General features: G+C 37.0%; 1 protein-coding gene across 2 annotated transcripts; it reads right to left on the bottom strand.

Moving 5' to 3' along the window:
* Window positions 1–5,063: 5,063 nt before the first annotated feature.
* LOC103703133 lies at window positions 5,064–17,258 on the bottom strand. Of its 2 annotated transcripts, none has more exons than XM_039127241.1 (10): window positions 16,924–17,258; window positions 16,024–16,115; window positions 14,966–15,073; window positions 14,752–14,834; window positions 14,160–14,293; window positions 10,884–10,933; window positions 10,686–10,778; window positions 7,468–7,559; window positions 5,743–5,849; window positions 5,064–5,473 (listed from the first exon to the last, which is right to left on the bottom strand). In XM_039127241.1, exons 1-10 carry the CDS (start codon window positions 17,158–17,160, stop codon window positions 5,432–5,434), a joined length of 1,038 nt encoding a protein of 345 aa, XP_038983169.1. In that variant the 5' UTR covers window positions 17,161–17,258; the 3' UTR covers window positions 5,064–5,431. The 2 variants fall into 2 exon arrangements, with proteins under 2 accessions (XP_038983169.1, XP_038983170.1); XM_039127242.1 differs by lacking the exon at window positions 16,924–17,258 and adding an exon at window positions 16,321–16,903.
* Between the last annotated feature and the right edge of the window lie 143 nt (window positions 17,259–17,401).

The following is a 17,401-nucleotide window of genomic DNA, read 5'->3' as shown; positions in this document are numbered from 1 at the left end:
TCATAAATAAGAATTTTAAAGTGACAGCAACACATTTCATTAGGTCTGAAAATGGCCAAAACAATCATGAGGATGACCAAATGAACCAAATCATGCCTTGGATGAATGATAATGTACATGTACACTAGCACCATAGCATGGAGCCATTGGTTCATGGGATTCATCCATACATCCCAGAAGGCCTTACTTTCAGCTTGATACAGAATTTAAGGTAGCCAGCTAAGCGAAACTTTTTCCCTTATTTTATTTTTCTAAGGAAAGGGGGAAAATAATATTGGATGATGTTGTTTCATAATTTAATCATATCTAGCTCAGATCCTTGGGAACTTAGATTTTTAGTGAACATCATCAAATTTTAGGAATGTTGACCAATCGGTAAACTTTTCGAACTTATAAGCAAGCTTCTAAGATGGAAAAACGCCAGCATGCAAACAATAGATTTGCCTGCTAGGGTTTCAGTAGCGTAAGTTATTAAAGGATTTGACATCAGAGTTATAATTGCTCGTCAAAATATAGTAGATCCTTTTAATTTGATTGATGATCCAATTTGCAGTCATCGATCATATTAAATAGTCGAATCATCACCCAACGAACTTCACATTGGACAACAAGGGTCACTTTGGTCATCAACAAAGTATAGTATTGGTAGGAAGATAAGCTTGGGTGTTTGTGTGTGTTTTATTCACTTAAGACAAAGTTTTGGCCGTGTGAGCAAAATTCAGCAGAAAGAAGGGGCTGTGGAGGACCCACATCCCAGTATTTAAACCAATTTCTATGACCAAAGTTTGCTAACCATGTCTGCCAAACTGCGAACAGGTGGAGAACCTTCTAATTAATGTGGGGAGGATAGTCGGGGTCAAATCTCCGCTTTGAGAGCCCAAATCTCTATTGAAATTTCCCAAACTTGGCCCCTCGGTTTGAACCCCTCCTGTCTGTTCCTTGACCTTGGGTTGCACCCCAAACCCCGCCCCAAGCGTGCAACCCAAGTTAAGAAATGGGTCAGACCCTTCAAAACTAAGTTTCCCCTCTCTTGGTATGCGAACACTAATCCCCCTCAAAGATGCCATGTTTCCAATGGAACAACTCCACATTTAGTTCTTTTTTTTTTTTTTAAATTTTGTGATTGCTCCATTGATTAATTTATCATTAGGAAGTTGTAATCTAATCGCCCCGTAAATGAATTGTCTGAAGCGGACATTAGATTAGACTTTTAAAAACGTAGGACATACGATTCAGGAGCAGACATAGTTGTGTGCATTGACTGAAGAAATGTTAGTGGGTACCTTAATAGGTGACACCTACCAAAATTTCATGTAGTAATGAGTCTTTTTTCGTTTTAAGGAATGATATTTTTGTTGTTGGAGTTGGGAAAATAAGATTCATTTTATATTTCTTGTGGAAATTAAGAAGAGCTTGCCATGCGTTCAAAGTGTAGCTTCTTTACTGAACTTAATTGAAACAAGCTATTGCTTGCATGGCTATTGCAGGCTTAGGTAGTTGCTAGTGTAGCTACACCTAATTCGCCGACACTTTTATCGGAGCTCAACAAAATTAACAAATAATTATGGCTGACCTATTGTTAATTTCAAGAGGAGATAAAATGTTTCCAAGTCATCTTTTTTAAGGAGAAACATGTTGTTGTTTCATCACTACTTGTACAGAAGACTTCACCTAGTCATGATCTAATGAGCTTGAACATTTTGGATAATTGAGCGCAATAAATACATTACTAGATGGGAAGCTTGCAACTAAAGGGTTAGGGACTATCTGGAGGGAATGCGAGATTAAATTGTTAGGTTTCCAGGGAAGGTTGCAGGTCTTCCTATTGCCTTCTACTAAGGTAATAAAGGAGTCATATAGTTAATCATGCTCTAGGGTTTTCCTTTCTTTATTTCTTAAAGGTGCCCCGTAGATAGTCAACCATACATCTATTCTGAAAAGCATACAAGATCTTGTAGACGTTGCATTTATCAGACCTTATGGATGTTTTTTAATCCGTAAAAGGAATTCATTTTGTAGATGCTCTTTAATACATAAAAGCAAGTGGCTAATGGCAGCATAACTTCAAATTATGTGATGCAATCTCCATAGGTGACCTTTCAGTGTGACGCTTCTCTACTTGCTTAGATTAGGTACCCTTACATAAGCTAGATCTTTGCTATACTGGAGGATAGCATCATGCATCTACCCATGTCGGCATTAAAATATTCCTCCATGCACCTATGTCAGCATTAAAATAGTTTGGATGTTTAAGGTTTTTAAGCAACTGACCATGTCATGAATAACATATTCAAGTTGCACTCGAAGGCCATTGGTCATTAGATATCCATCAGCCTGCCTCTACCTCTATTTGCAGTGGAATGAGCTGCCTGTTTGGCTCCTACATAGATATATAACTCCAAACGAGCCATTTTTCTAAAGAAAAACTTGCTACTAAGCATCATGTTAGTAGTTTATTAAGGGGAAATTATTTGTTAAGTTGTTGATCTGAAGAAGCTTTGCATGAGAACATGATGTTATTATACAGTAAATGAGATGGTTGAGAAATGGATGGCATATGACTTAGAAGACTGGATGCATATGGTTCTGCAATATGAGCATTGGGGTACTACAATGTGTGCATGAAAGTCTTCAGTCTTTAAATTCTTCTGTACTTTCCATCTGCTTGGAGTTGTGAATTGTGATGGTGAGGTCTCCAATTTTATAGTGCTTAGTGTGAGAAAACCATACACGTTTCTGATGGACGAACTAAATTTCACTATCTTCTAATAACTGTATCGAGAAAAAAAATATATCCATCATTTTTTTTAGTTCATTTTATGTCACATTAACTCCCCTAAACGCCAAGAATTAATGCATGAATGCTTCCAATTCACTCAAACATCCCCTGGGTCTATTTGCACCTGCAAACCACTCAATTTAAAAACCACCACCACATAATAGTTTATGATACCTAGTTCCATGATAAGCTACGAACCAGAGCATTATCTCAATTGAATACAGGTATAGAAAGGGCTCTGCAAGGCATCTTATTATGATTATCTAATACTACTAAATCTTAAGATTTTGTTATTGAGATATATTAATGACAGCTATGATAAAGATGGGGCCTGCACTCAATTATTAGCTGCGAGAACAAAAAGAAAACAAAATCTCAAAGCTTGATTGGATTTATGGATTTATATGCCGCCGAGTATAATAAAAGATAAAGGATACCACCGGAGATGATGAACAGCCACGTAGCCGCCATTTTGTAGTATGGATTTTTCTCTCTGGACATTAGTTTGGAAACTAACTTTTCTGCAGGTATTATCATTCTGACGAGTGGTCAACTTCATTGGAGCTAATGGTTACAAAAATTTAATTTGAAAGTGATGTGTTATATGAAGTTAGCTGCATGATGCTTTTTCTTCTATCCTGCATTTCTGAATCCTGTTAGCAAGTTAGCCTGCAGTTTTGTTGGCTCCTTCATTTTTGTTTGCTTAGTGGCATGGTTCATTGGCTCCTTTGGAAACATAAGAATTAAGCAGAATAATAATAAAAAACACAAATCAAAAGGGGAACAGGAAGATGCTGCTTAGAAAAGCCACCAGATAAAAAGGAGAACACTCGAATAGAGTTTAACTTTTGACATAGCATGACAAGAAGCACACTTCAACAATTTGGAATGTAATATAAAGAATAGGAATTTTTGAGTTTATATATACTTTGAAATTTCTAGGAAGCACATTGGGAAATTTCCCTGGTAAAAAGGAAAGGTGGGATGATCTGGGTAGAAGTCCAAGATAGCAGCTTGAGATTTAATTTTTTAAGGCACAAATAACAAGCTATAGACCTTGCAAACTCAGAAGGAAAAATAGAAAGAAAGGAGCATACGTTAACTGGTTTTCAAAGCCATCCAGATCACTTGTCAATTTTCGGAAAACGTTCAATGATAACACCTCAAGGAACTGAACAATCTTACCTACTGGAAGAATATTTTAGAATCAGGTCAAATAACCCTGCTCTGCATCAAATGATAAGGCTGAGACAGATGATTGTAATGGCTTGGCACCTCTCCCCTTCATACTTACCGTGCAGGTACACGCAATGGCTTGGCTGGATGTCAAGCTTTTCCTCTTACTTACTGATAGCATTTTATAAATGAAACTAAAAAAATGAAGACTGTAACAACTACTATACTTTTATAATAACAATGCAGTTCTCCATTCAAAATTTGCAGTTTCTCCAGCAGTTACTTTCAGTAGGCAATGAAAACCATTAAACAAGTTTTATGGGCAGTTAAAAAATAGGACCATAAGGCCAAATGTAACACATCATTTCATCTGGGCAGAAAGTTCACGTAGAACACACATGATCAATATGACTAAATAATAAGAACATAAAGAAAGATGTAACATTCTTAAGGTTGTTGCCAATTTGTGTTTGTATTGCCAGTAATGCGATGTGGATGGCCAAGACTGTAACTTATTTGTGATATTTGAAAACAATCGTCAAGCTGAAATGCCAGGTAGCACAAGCTACCTGCTAAATAATTTCTTTCAATGATAAATTTATGCCTTGCTGTTCTGCAGATTGATTTCTTCCATTGTCATTCTCAAAGAAAAATCTATGCTTGAATAACAGCAGGTATGCCTCTAGCAAAGAGAGAGAAAAAAAGGAAGGTAAGAGGCCATGACCAAACCATATAATGTCAGAACAGTGAAATAGTTCTTGAAATAGTCAGAGGGTTGAATTTGTTCAAGTTGTAAATACCAATTCTAATGATCATCTGAAACTTGGGGAATAGTGTAACGTCAATGTTTATTATGTTTAGGCTTTATACTATCAGAAATACCTCAAAGAGACAGTTGTATTTTAATTTCATACGACAATAAATAGTAAAACATCCATCAAAACAGATTATATCCCTAAAGGAAGTTCATCATGGTGGTTGTATGTACCCCATTTTGCTTCTTCATGTTTTAGAATTCACTAAAAAATCAGATGTGGGAAGATTTTATCTAAAGCTATAATTTCTTTACTGATAAATGTCATATGAAATTTATATAATAAAATCAAAATTTTAAAATAAAACTGACTTAAAATATTTGAATTTTACTTCTAGATTTTGAATACACTAGCACTATTGCTCAGTACTTTTTGCACATGCTGATTCAGATATTATGAACTCAAGTTGAGACTATATATTTCTTTCTCATTTCTATACGCTTTAATTACAAGCATGAAAATAATCTGGAGCTTGGCCAGAATCCAGATGTCAAGGTTTCAGCAGATGGAAATTTCAGCGAGCGGCCAATGTACGCATCCTGATATCATTGTGTCACCTCTTTTCATTTGCTTGTTTTGTTTTCGCGTGCACAGCACTGAAAACATGGAAAGGCACCTGACCAAAGCTCAACGACCTAAGTCGAGGTTGAGAGACCTCTTTTTACGATGCCTGCAGTAGCTCTCTTATATCATACCCTTGGAGCTGCAAAGAGGACCAACCAGAAATCACTTATAAATGATTTATAATGAAAGAAACCAATATCCAGATAACTAATCAAATAATCCTGCTGTAAGACAAAAAGTCTTCTAGCCTAGTGATCATAAAGCCCAAAGACACATCCAATATACTAATAATAGCAAAATTGTTAAAAATAAATAATTCAAAAGGACAGCTACCATAACCATCAGGGTTTTAACTGTAGCAAAGATCACTAGAATAAACAAGCTAGAAGCAAAGGAACCTGGATGTACCTGAAGAAATGTGAGCAATAAAATCACCCCTGAGTTCCAAATAGAGTGTATGGTGATGGGCGTGAGGAGATTACGAGTTTGAGCATATGAAAATCCTAAAGCAGCCCCTGTTTCAATTGCACCCAACAAACAAGAAACCAAGATCACTCAATCCTGTGTAAATTACATGATAACACCAGATCGCTACACAAATCTATTGAAATCAAAGCTGTATTTGCTTTCTATAAAGGGAACATAAGCCAGCACTCATTTCTTCCATCATAATGTAGTCCGATGCCAACTAAAATACCCAGAATCTTTGCTTTCTAGCTGATACAATTGCACAAGCCCGGTAAAATGATTGACATGGGCAAGCAAGCCAGGTTTTCTATATGATGTCATGCAAAAGTAATTGCTGTCACCAAATATGCTTGAAAATTGCTTATTTCTTATAATCAAGGGTCAGGCAGAGAAGAAATATTCTTTAGGTTGCAACAGTACAATGATGCAATGCACAGACAAGCCATGTTTGGACAGTCACCTTCAGCACATTCCAATCTACAAATCCTAAGCCCAGTCCAACTGCAGTTGCACTTCAGCCTGTCAACTCATCGAACAGGCAGCATAATTTATCAGGCTCTTTAATAAGTCTAGTCCGCTTGCAGCAAGCACATATAATTCAACCACTTGCACTTCAATTCCAGTCTCCTGTCTCCAAATCCTACACCTGGTCCTCTTGCCATCCTCACACAACAGATCAACTACTTGCACTTCAACTCATTAACTCATCAGACAGGCAGTATATTTTATCAGTGAAGTCTACTTATTTGTAGTAGGTAGCATGGCTAAGCCAAATGAAGAATCATTACTGTTGATGGGTAGAAAGTGCGTGATTAAATTACTTTATTTTCTTGTTGACAATAATGAAATATCTGAAATGTGCTCAGCGTCCCATTATATTTGAAGTTCTAGAGTGGAGTAACCCTTGCCTAAAGCAAGTTTTGAATCAAATAGTAATGGCAGGAGATCCTATTCACCAAGTAAATGAAACACGGTCTTCTGCAATCATATTCAAACTTCCTGCTGGATATATCTCTTCCCAATTGACAGTGGAAATTGATAAGCACTTAAACACCACTCATTTTACTCATTTTCTGCCCATATCTGAACTGTTGATTTGAAAGAGCAAAATAAAAAATCAAGTAAAAATGCGGTGGGGTAGATACTTGTTGATGGTTCTTCAAATAGACATGCTAGACCTGAGTCAAGGAATCTATTATCACTAGACAACCCTCGTACAATATCTTGTCAACCTCACCGGAATGTTAAACAAAAGATACTTACAGTTAAACTTTTGAAGGCAACTTATAAAAGCAGATTCAACCAGGCAAGTAATATTTAGAAACGGTGAGTCAATAAGAACTCGAATGTCAATGGGGGACCATATTTTGTCAATTCCTGATATCCCTGAGTTCCAGGAGTGTCAGAGTTTACCCCCAACAAATTGCAGAAATAAGTCATTCTGACTAAGCTCACATGAACGAGTACATTGTCAACCAAAAATAAAGGATTCAACGACTACACTGAAAAGCTATCAAGAAAGTTCTGACACTATTAGTCATGACATATGTACCATGAGGGTCAACATAGTTCCTTGGGCAGATGGCCAGGTTGATAAATTGTTTGTAGCCTGAAGGCAATAGGTGGATTTCAAATTATTGATTAGTATTTTAATCTGAGCATTACCAAGCAGAAACAGCTGGGGAAATTCTCCAGGGGTGAGATGAGCAATAGCAAACAACGCAGCACTGATAAGCACAGAAACTGGTGTTGGAACCCTGCATGCAGAAGGGGAAAATGTTTTATTTGGGGGCCTGAAAAATCAGATATGTGGTAATATGCAGAAATTATATTAAAATAATGCAGTTGTTCCAATGGAAATAAAAAAAACATGATGGCATTCTCAAACATTTTTATGCTAATAACTATTAAGTGCTTGTCTTACTAAGGTAATCTCAACAGGTATGCAAAGAAACAGCAAAAGAGTCTTGAGCTTCTTTGTTCTTTAGGTATGTAGGTTGCCGTCAGTTACATAATTTTAGCTTAGTGCACTACTTCTGTAACTCCTTGAGAACAAGTTGAACTGGTCATCATTGTTAATGAAATCAAAAATCAATGGGTTTGAACCATTATTACTTGTTTTTGCTAGCTTCAACCACATCTCTTTCCTTGTCCATGACAGGTAAGAGGGAAAGGACAGTTATTACAGTTAGGTTCAAAGATTATAATCAGGTAAAAGAGAAATGTTAGCTATTATAAATCATCAGGTTAACTATTATGAGTCAAAGGTTGCCTCAAGGTCATGAGATGATACTCTTTCCAAATTTCTAAACCAGACTATTATTCAAATATCTATTTTGAAAACAAGATTTGGCTACAGAGGCCCTTCTCTCTTTCATCATTTATATGCAAAAAATTGTCTCCTTTTCATCAAGGCCACTGTTGATGATTTTTACAACTTAAAGGAGATTTTTCTAGATTATTACTTGACTTTTGGTCCATAAGTCAATCTGGATAAGTCTTCAGTCATAGCTTGGATGGCCAGATTGGACAGCTTCATTAACTTACTCAAGTATTTCTCTTCTTGGTAGAGCTAGACCATGCAAGTATAATTTCACTAGTCTCTTAGTGAAAAAGAAACCTGTCTGCCTCTTGGAAACAAAGAAACTTATCCATAGCCAAAAGACTTACTCTTAGAAAGTAATCGCTTGCTTTTGAAATAGGTGCTTATCACATGGACAATTATTTCAGAGATTGTCTCTGGACTTACTCCGATAAAATCCATCTCATTTACTGGGAGGGGGTTTGTCAATGAAAGTCTCGTATAAGACTTGGCATTCATATTTTCAAGCTTTTTGGTATATATCTTCATGCCAAGATATGTCATAGCACATCTTGTAGCCAAACACTATTGAAACTTCTTATATGATCTAAATAATCCTTTAATGGAGATTGGATTATTACAAGAAGCCAAAAAAAAAAATCTTGGGCTTGGCAGGCTATTGATGTAGCGATGTTTCTTATAACCAAGGTTTTAAACCCTATAGGACGAAGTTGTCCCAATTTTCTCATGGAACGGAACGTGCTACCGTCCAACCTTGTCCCAACACTTAGGACAAGGGATGTACCAAGATGTGCTGATCGGGATGCTGGGCCAATGGCAGGATGGTCGTGTCCCAACACTCGGAATAGTATCCCATCCTGATGTCCTGCAGGACGTCTTGCTGGTACTTGAGACCTTGCTTATAACTATTATTTCCATGTTTTTTGATCTCTAGTTGTCTTCTGACCCGCTATGTCAATCTCATGCACCACTTAAAATGAATTCAAATAGGGAAAGGCCCAGGTTATGATCTTGTTCTTTTGAATCCTGCTCCTAATGTGGAACAGATCTCTTATCTTAGCAGTCTTCCCCCTATAGATCTGTCAGGATCTTCTCTTTATACCACTTCATCGGATAAAAGCTTGGTGGTCACTCTTTTATGGGGACTGAGTTTGCCACCTAAGACTACTGTTAGATAAGTATATCAATCATTAGTGACAGCACTCTTCAAAATCCCATCTCTGGCTTGGGTTTGGAAAAAATGCCCTGCATTCCTGCATTCAGCTCTTTCTATAGAAACATGTGCTTAAGAAAAATATTTCCTGCAATTTTCTCCATCAAAAGAGCCTTGCAATTTCCTCTTCTCACACCAGATGTATTGTTATGGATGAAACTCTTTAGCTTCTTGTCATATCATGCCTTCATCTAATTATTGCATAAAGATGGTGGTTATTGTGCTCTAATTGCTTAATTTACGATTTCTGTAAAGCGAACTCATAATGAGATGGGGTTCCATGAGAAGTTCTCCTATTCCATAGGTCCATCCAATTTTCCTAATGAGATTGGCTAGCAGAACTAAACTTTGATGGATCAGTGCCTAAGTTTTGAGATTGTGCTCGTTTTATCATAAGAGATCAAACCAGTAGATTCCTGATGGCTGGACATTGTCATTGCCCATCTCTTCTATTGCAATGGCTCAAATTATTTGGTGCATGATAATGATGTTGTCTGAATAGTCATCCACATGGATTTTAGACAAGTTTATAACAGCCATTATCTGCTCGCGGTACAGACCAGGAATCAGTGGACCTCAAGCACTGCTGAGTGCAAGATATTAGCGGCATTATTGGAAGAGTTCGGTCGGTCCAAAAATCTCACTTTTATGGAGAACCAGTGTGCTGACCTCCTGGCCAGAGAATGGTTAAAGTAGATAAGCATTATTTTTGTCTTTATAATTTCCCTCCCCAATGATATCAATTAGCTTACATTGATGCTCTAATCTTTCCTGCTGCATGTCTTTAAGATTTTAGAAAGTTTTCCTTTACCAAAAGAAAGGGTTGTCCCTAAGATATCCATGCTATATTTTCATATCTCCTTTGGTAGGGACCAACACCTTCAAAACTTAAGCCATATAGTCATCCCCAACCAAACCTCTGAAGTCAATGGCCTGGACTATTAAAGAAGCTGCTATAGAAGCAAGTCTTATACAGCATTCTGACAGTTCTAAGCAGTAAAGACTCCCAATTTAGGTAAACTGCCTTAATTTAGAATTTTAGATTATAGTTTATTCAGTCCTCAAAGTATATCCTTTTGCATCAAAACAATCAAACCAACCATTCAAAATACTATTACACAGTTAATAAACACAAATACAGTTATGAAAAGTGTTCCAAAGAATACCAACAAATATCAGCACCAGATTATTACTCAGAAACAAAGTAGATGAAATGAAATCACAAAAGCATCTGCTCCTGATAAATAAGTATTCAATCAACAAAGTACAAAAACACCAGGAGACATATATTACAAAAATTAGAAAAAAGAATTAGTAATCTGGCATTTTTGGAAAGAATGATATTACCACTTAGTTAAGGAGACCATCAGAAATCCCCGAAACACAGTCTCCTCAAGAATTGGGGCCAAAACACCTGTAACACCCACTAGGCAGGCAGTGCTATTACCAACAGAATAGACTTCTTTTAGAAGAACAGATATCTGATGCTTCCATCAAGACTAACTAAAGTTTTTTATATGCAAAGCAGAGCTAAATAAGAAATACCTGATACTTGAAGAACCAATCAATGGCAACAGACGAATTAGGGCATCAGTCTGAAACAGAGTTACAGCTGAAAAAAGTTAGAATCATATCAAAGATAGTTCAAGGTTTAATTAGTTTGTATAGCCCAAATTTTACACATGAATTACATCAACCTTACAGTAACTGCAACATAAAAAAGAAAAAAAAAAAGAGCAGATGAAAGGAATTACAGGAAGAAAGCCAAAAAATAGTAAATATTTCAATTTCAGTGCAAGTGAAAGAATTGCATCAATAACTTTTTTGTGCCAACTGCAAAACAGGTACAGGACTAGCATAATGGACTACTGACAAACAAATTAATACCAAGCAGATAATAACATTTAATGCCTACAAACAGGGAAAAAAGCATCAAATTTCAACATTACTAAGATTTATTTGTCACTCACTAGCATTTAAGAGACATCTGCTATCACTGTCAAGTGTCAACCATTCCGGAATCTTCTTCCACAACTTCCTTCCATGTTACTGTAGGTATACCTGTCCTCCTTCATGGCCCTCTACAAAAAAGCAAGAAGCTCATCTCATAGTTTGAATTGCAATCCATGCTGGTCAGCTTGGAGCAGCTTGTATCATGCCATTGCCTTACAACGTGCAGGATTGGCAGGGTCCTAACCAAGGTTATAAGTGCTAGTCTCAAGACACATACCAGTGCCCACGCTGTACACCCCCTATCTAACATCAGTATGGTACATCCCTTAGTACCAACACTCAATTAATGGATGGGGAGGTGGGCAGCATATTGCATATCGGTTCCTTACTGGTACAGTACAGTACACCCAGTATAGATTGGTACAGTCTGGTACATAAATCCTTGGTCCTATGTCTCCGTGCTCTGCACTTCATGGTACCAGTGCATGGCAAGAATTGGCACAGCATGGTGTTGGGAAAGGAAGCACAAAAGAGGCAACTCTGTTTCATGTTAACAATAATGCACATGGAAGGTCAAACAAGTGCACACAAAAAGAGAATTTTAGTGAGCATTAGTCTGAAACCAGTTCACAAGCAACGTGAAACTGCAGCAGCAGAAATATCATCTTCCCCTCTGTGTGAGTACACACTGCAAAGCCGCAAGACTACAAGAGACCAAGGATTTTTACATCGAAAACCTCTAAGGGAAGAACCAGGAGACCATAATGGCCCTATAATGTTTGTTTTTCTACTCTAGACAAGCTAGATGATCCAACTCATGAGAACTCTCCTCTTGGATCAGAATCCCCTCCAGGGCAAACTAAAGACTATCAAAAATCAAGTGACAACACCTCTTGGCATACAACATAGAAATCTTCTCACCAAAAAAAGATGGATTTCAACATGCAAGGTATGAAACAGACCCATCATGATGAAGATCTCAAAATCCTTTCAAGAACACCAATTTGGGGAGGTCGAGAAACAAAGATATGGATTTGTGGATGAATTTCACAGATTCAGTAGCACACCTTATCCTTGCCTTCTTCAGAAAAAGGCTCTTCCCAAATGGTACTGCTGGGTTTTCCTCCACAATGTCTCCCAAAAGAGGAAGACTCTCCTTCTCAAAGAGAATTAAGGGTTCCATCCCCAACCCTACTCTCTCTCCTCCCCCCGCCCCCCCCTCCCCACACACACACACCACCCAGCCCCCCGCCCCTTTTCTTCTATTAGATACCAAACCTAGAAAGGGCTTTCGTTGCAGGCCTTTCAATTCCACTAAACACAACCCAAAACATGACATATACAATGCCAATGTCAAGCCAACAAATAATTGGCAGATGATGCTTCAATCCTTTGCTCATCTTATTGGGGTCATCTTGCATCTTCATTCCATAGGTCTTCAAAATATTCTTGAACATTTTATCATCAATTGGTGCAAACTTTTAGGCTTCGCCTAGTGTATTGATTTCCAGCCCAATCTTTCCTAATTCTGTCACATGCATACTTTGGCACTCTCATTTTTGTCGTGCTCATATTATGTTTTTGGACCTTTTTCCCTACTTGGCAATCTAACTCAGACAAAGACATATTAAAAAACTCGGGTAGAATGAAAGTGGAGATGTAAATCTAGCATGTCATATAGTCAACAAGACAACAGATTTCCCTCATGATGATTGTCAAGACAAACCAAAAGTGAAAGCACAAGCTGGCTCATAGTTTCACGTTTTTACGAATAAATTTATATTGATAAGCCAAAAATTAGTGAAAATGGGCATTATCATGAGCCCTTGAGTGCCTCATAAAGGATTTTTGATAATTTAATCCACATATCAACATACCGATAACCATTCCTATAATGAGAAAAATAAATTTCGCACATATCTTTGTATATGATAATATTAATGGTAACTTCAGGTTGTAACCCCCAGGTAAGCTTATTTATGCCTTGTCTCCTTCAATATACGCTAGGAGAAGCGGAAATCACCCTCACCTTTGTGAAGGCAAGACTTTATCATATATAAACCTATCTAAACTTAAATCTTAGATCTTAAGCTCCTCCTCACTGCCTGTTCAGATGGCATGTAGAGAAAAGTTCGCATAGGCTGCATTTGATAGTGGAATAAGTTAACCAGAGTAAATGAGTTAATTTAGTCCTAAGATACTTTACTCTGGAATAAACCTATGCCATAGTACATGGTGGAATAGTTTACTCCAAGTTAGGTGGAACAAGTTGCTATACCAACTTTGCAAAATGTTCTCTTTACCCTTGGAAGAAATTGGTCAGTTTTCCAGCATCTGGCAAGTTAAAGTCAAATAAGTGGAGTAAAGAGGCCTTGTTCCATTAAACCCTCCTCCAAACCTCAAACAAATGCAACCATAGTTTATCAAGATGTGTAATGTAATTTGGCATCATCATACTCAATGCTAATTGGCTTTTTCAAATGGTGTGTCTTAAGGTATAAAATTTTTATTTTGTTTCCTTTCATTGGCAATCCACAAAATTATGAAACGAGCAAAAACAACACCACCTAATTTGAACGTGTGATAAATAGTTCAGAAAATTTACACGATGCATGAGTGACATATGTGCTCAAACATTTAAATTAAAACATATCTTCATTCTTATCAACAAACCACCTGACCATAACCAAAAGGAGAATTGAATCGCTATAATATGAATTGATCAGTTATAAGCTCTATAATAAAACTGAATTGAATGCAGAGATGGAAAAATGGGAACCATATATGAATACAATAACCTAGTTCAACAAATGATAATACAGCTATACAAAAGTTAGTATTTGATATGAAACATATGATGCATCTAACCTCTCGTTGTGGATTTTCACCACTAAATGTGGTCAATGCAACTCCTGCTAATGCAATAGCAATTAATGCACTCGCGAGACCAATTCCTGCCCACATAAGCCAACCATTTTGCAGACTGAATGGATTCTTCCAATCTGAGGTATACAATATACATCATAAGTTACTGTGTTTCGCAATCATTTAGCAAAACTTTGTTCATCTATCTGAATTATAAATCATTCTTCCAGTGCTAAAAAGAAAGAAAGAAAGAAAGATGTGTTCTCATAGTGAAAGAAGAAAAAGAGAAGGAAAAAGAAAACATGGTCAGGATCTCTTGTCTCATATATATAATATATCTGTCAACACATCCTCAAATAAATACAGGTGTTCGGCAACTATTTTTGTTTTCCCAAAGAAGCATTTTGTTTTCCCTCAAACAAGTACAGGTCTTCAGCAACTATTTTGGTATTCCCACCCCTTGGGCTTGTTGGGAACATCAAGATTGAATCACAACACTAAAAGGTTTCAGGAACATGATCAAACAGGAGATATCAAAATATGCTAAAATTTGATGTATTTGCATAAGGTAATTGAGAAATCTACAAGCACCAACCGTAGCAAAAAATATCATCTGGAAGTGGTCGAAAGGAGTTGGTGATGCCATAGATGACTCCCAGTACGACTGCCGTCACGGCACTGCAAGATTAAAATATAACACATGTAGTTATTAAGTAGCCATACTCACATGCCTTTTCTGCTTAATGAACCTCATGAATAGCATAAATAGCATTAGCCATATTGCAGATGTTACGGAGATTAGCACTTACAATTGACCAGCAAACAGTATTTCTGCTTTCTCCTCTAAACTTACTTCTCCACCCTGAAAACCAAGATATGGCAAAACCGATGCCTCCACCAACCCTGTCAGAACAAAGCTGTCTAAACAACTTTTAATTTCATTTCAGTGGTAAGTTTTTTTCATGACTAACAAAAAGAGGCAATGTATATATGGCGAGATAGAAGAAACTTTTAGTGCACTAGGACAAAGCAAAAATTTTTGTTAAGTTTTTTGGAAAGTATCCTGAACCCTGAAATTTCCATGAATTTGCAAAAGCATTGAAAGCTGAGAGAATTAGACAATATTTTTGTATATATAACAAATAGTCTTCTTTATAAACATACAGATATATGCTTCATGACATCCTAATCTAAAAATTTCAGAATATTGTCATGATATTATTATGGAAAAATCATTAACATATGTAACCTTTTTTCTTTGGTAAGCAAACATATGTAACCCTTGAGTGTTTCAACTTTGATGTAATTCTAAATTTCAAATAGAATCAACAAGCTAAATTAATCGTTTCATTATATTGTTATGAATTTATGATATTATGACAAATAATTACTAATATATACAATCTCTTAAATGCTTATTGACTTTCTTTGATGGCATGCTTAGTTCTAATAGTATCAGCTATATAATTTTGATTCAAACAACTCCTTGTGTAAAGCCCAAGAAAATGCCAAAATCCAAAAAAAAATTCTAGAGATTTTCCTTTCGGATTAAAAAATCAAGAATAAGATCTATTACTATGTAGCAACACCATTCATAGTTATGACTATGTAGCTTACTAAAGGAAGGGGCAAAAAAACCCTAAAGAGTCAATAGCAGACTAGAAAATAAAATTGAAACATCTAAACATTTATGCATAAATCTTTATGTAAAACAGACAAAGTTGCACTTTGATACAGGATGCACAAATAATACATGAATGATCATATCAAATGAAATACCATGCAATAAGCAGGATGCAATGTTGAAATTACTAATGAAACAATTCTCATTTTCTAGGTGGTAGGCTACTGTATATTGGCAAATTACCTTACTCCACATGCAATCATAGTGAGTGTAGCAGTTTGCCAGCCCCAAGGCACATCCCATCGCTGAAGGATGGGCCAGTCAACTTTCAAGGCCTGCACAGAGCACATGAATATATCAAAGCATTACTTGTATCTAAAAATTCATTTTCCCTTTCCCAAAAAAAAAATTATAAACCTGACAAACTCTACAATTCAACATGCTTTAAAACTTTAAAATTCTGCAATGTCATTGATGGTTACTATAAAAACTAACGCTTTATATTGAACATGGTAAATTTAAAGGTATCAACTGACACACCCGAAGCTTCATTGCAATTTACTTTGTTTGGAAAATGCTGAAGCCCTCTATATCGTGGTCCTCCAGGAACAAAAATTTATGTAAGCATGATGGACCATCAAACTTCGTGAGTAATGTATCAGGGGCAATATCCCCATAGCCAACAAGAAAATCAGTATGTAAGAACCAAAATCGATAAAACAAAAATTTACAATGTAAATAATTAGCACAAATTTGCCAAGATCAGACCTCAAAAAGAAATGGAAAATTAGAAACCAAAATCCAATTTTAGCCAGCACAGGCAGAAATCTATAAGGTAACATTAAGCTTGAGAGAACAAAAAAATCACTAGCCATCCGAATCACGTTTCTAATGTTCCATAGTTTCGTAGCTAAAAGTCAAAAATGTTGCACTAGAAAACCTTCTTTGTCTGAAACTTGCATTCCCTCCAATGTATCACTACAAGTGTTTGTATAAAACCCATGTTGATCGTAATTTTCTTTTATAAAAGCAAATTTTCTTTCAAAATCATTAGTAATGACTAACTTTAACAACTCCACTCCTAGGCAACCAACCAATCTAGAGCAACATAGTTTTCAGAGCGCGGAACTTAAAAGGCGAGACCTTTTCGGGAGAAGTGGGTTCCAACTTCTCCTTCGCGTTATAGAAGCAGGTGAAGGTGAGTTGCCTCCTCTTCTCGCTCCCGACCAATGGCGGTCCCCTGGGTTCCGAGAAGAGAGAGATGCGGACGGGGAGGACGCTCCTTCTCGAAAGCAAGCCATGGCTTCTTGAGGCGGCGAGCTTGGGAAGCCTCAGGAGATCCGCCGGCGGCGGCCGGAGGAGGAAGAGGGAGGAGACCATTGAGCTATTTTATTTCAAAGACCGCGAGGGGCGGAAGCTCGAAGAGGAGATAAGGTAGGACAAAGGGTGCCGAGAGGAGCTGAGAGACTTGAGAATTCTTAAGATTCGATTAGATCCTTTATCCATCGGACATCCATCCAGTTCGATCGCAATCTAGACGCTGAAATGTAAACCACATGGATGCCTGAAACGTGGCATTTGACCCTCTCACATGAAGTCGGCATACCGCATTTGACCCTCT

The sequence above is a fragment of the Phoenix dactylifera genome, chromosome 6 (assembly GCF_009389715.1).
Source record: "Phoenix dactylifera cultivar Barhee BC4 chromosome 6, palm_55x_up_171113_PBpolish2nd_filt_p, whole genome shotgun sequence".
Classification (NCBI taxonomy): Eukaryota; Viridiplantae; Streptophyta; class Magnoliopsida; order Arecales; family Arecaceae; genus Phoenix; species Phoenix dactylifera.
The sequence above is the reverse complement of the archived record's forward strand: the minus strand, read 5'-3'. Positions and strand labels throughout refer to the sequence as shown.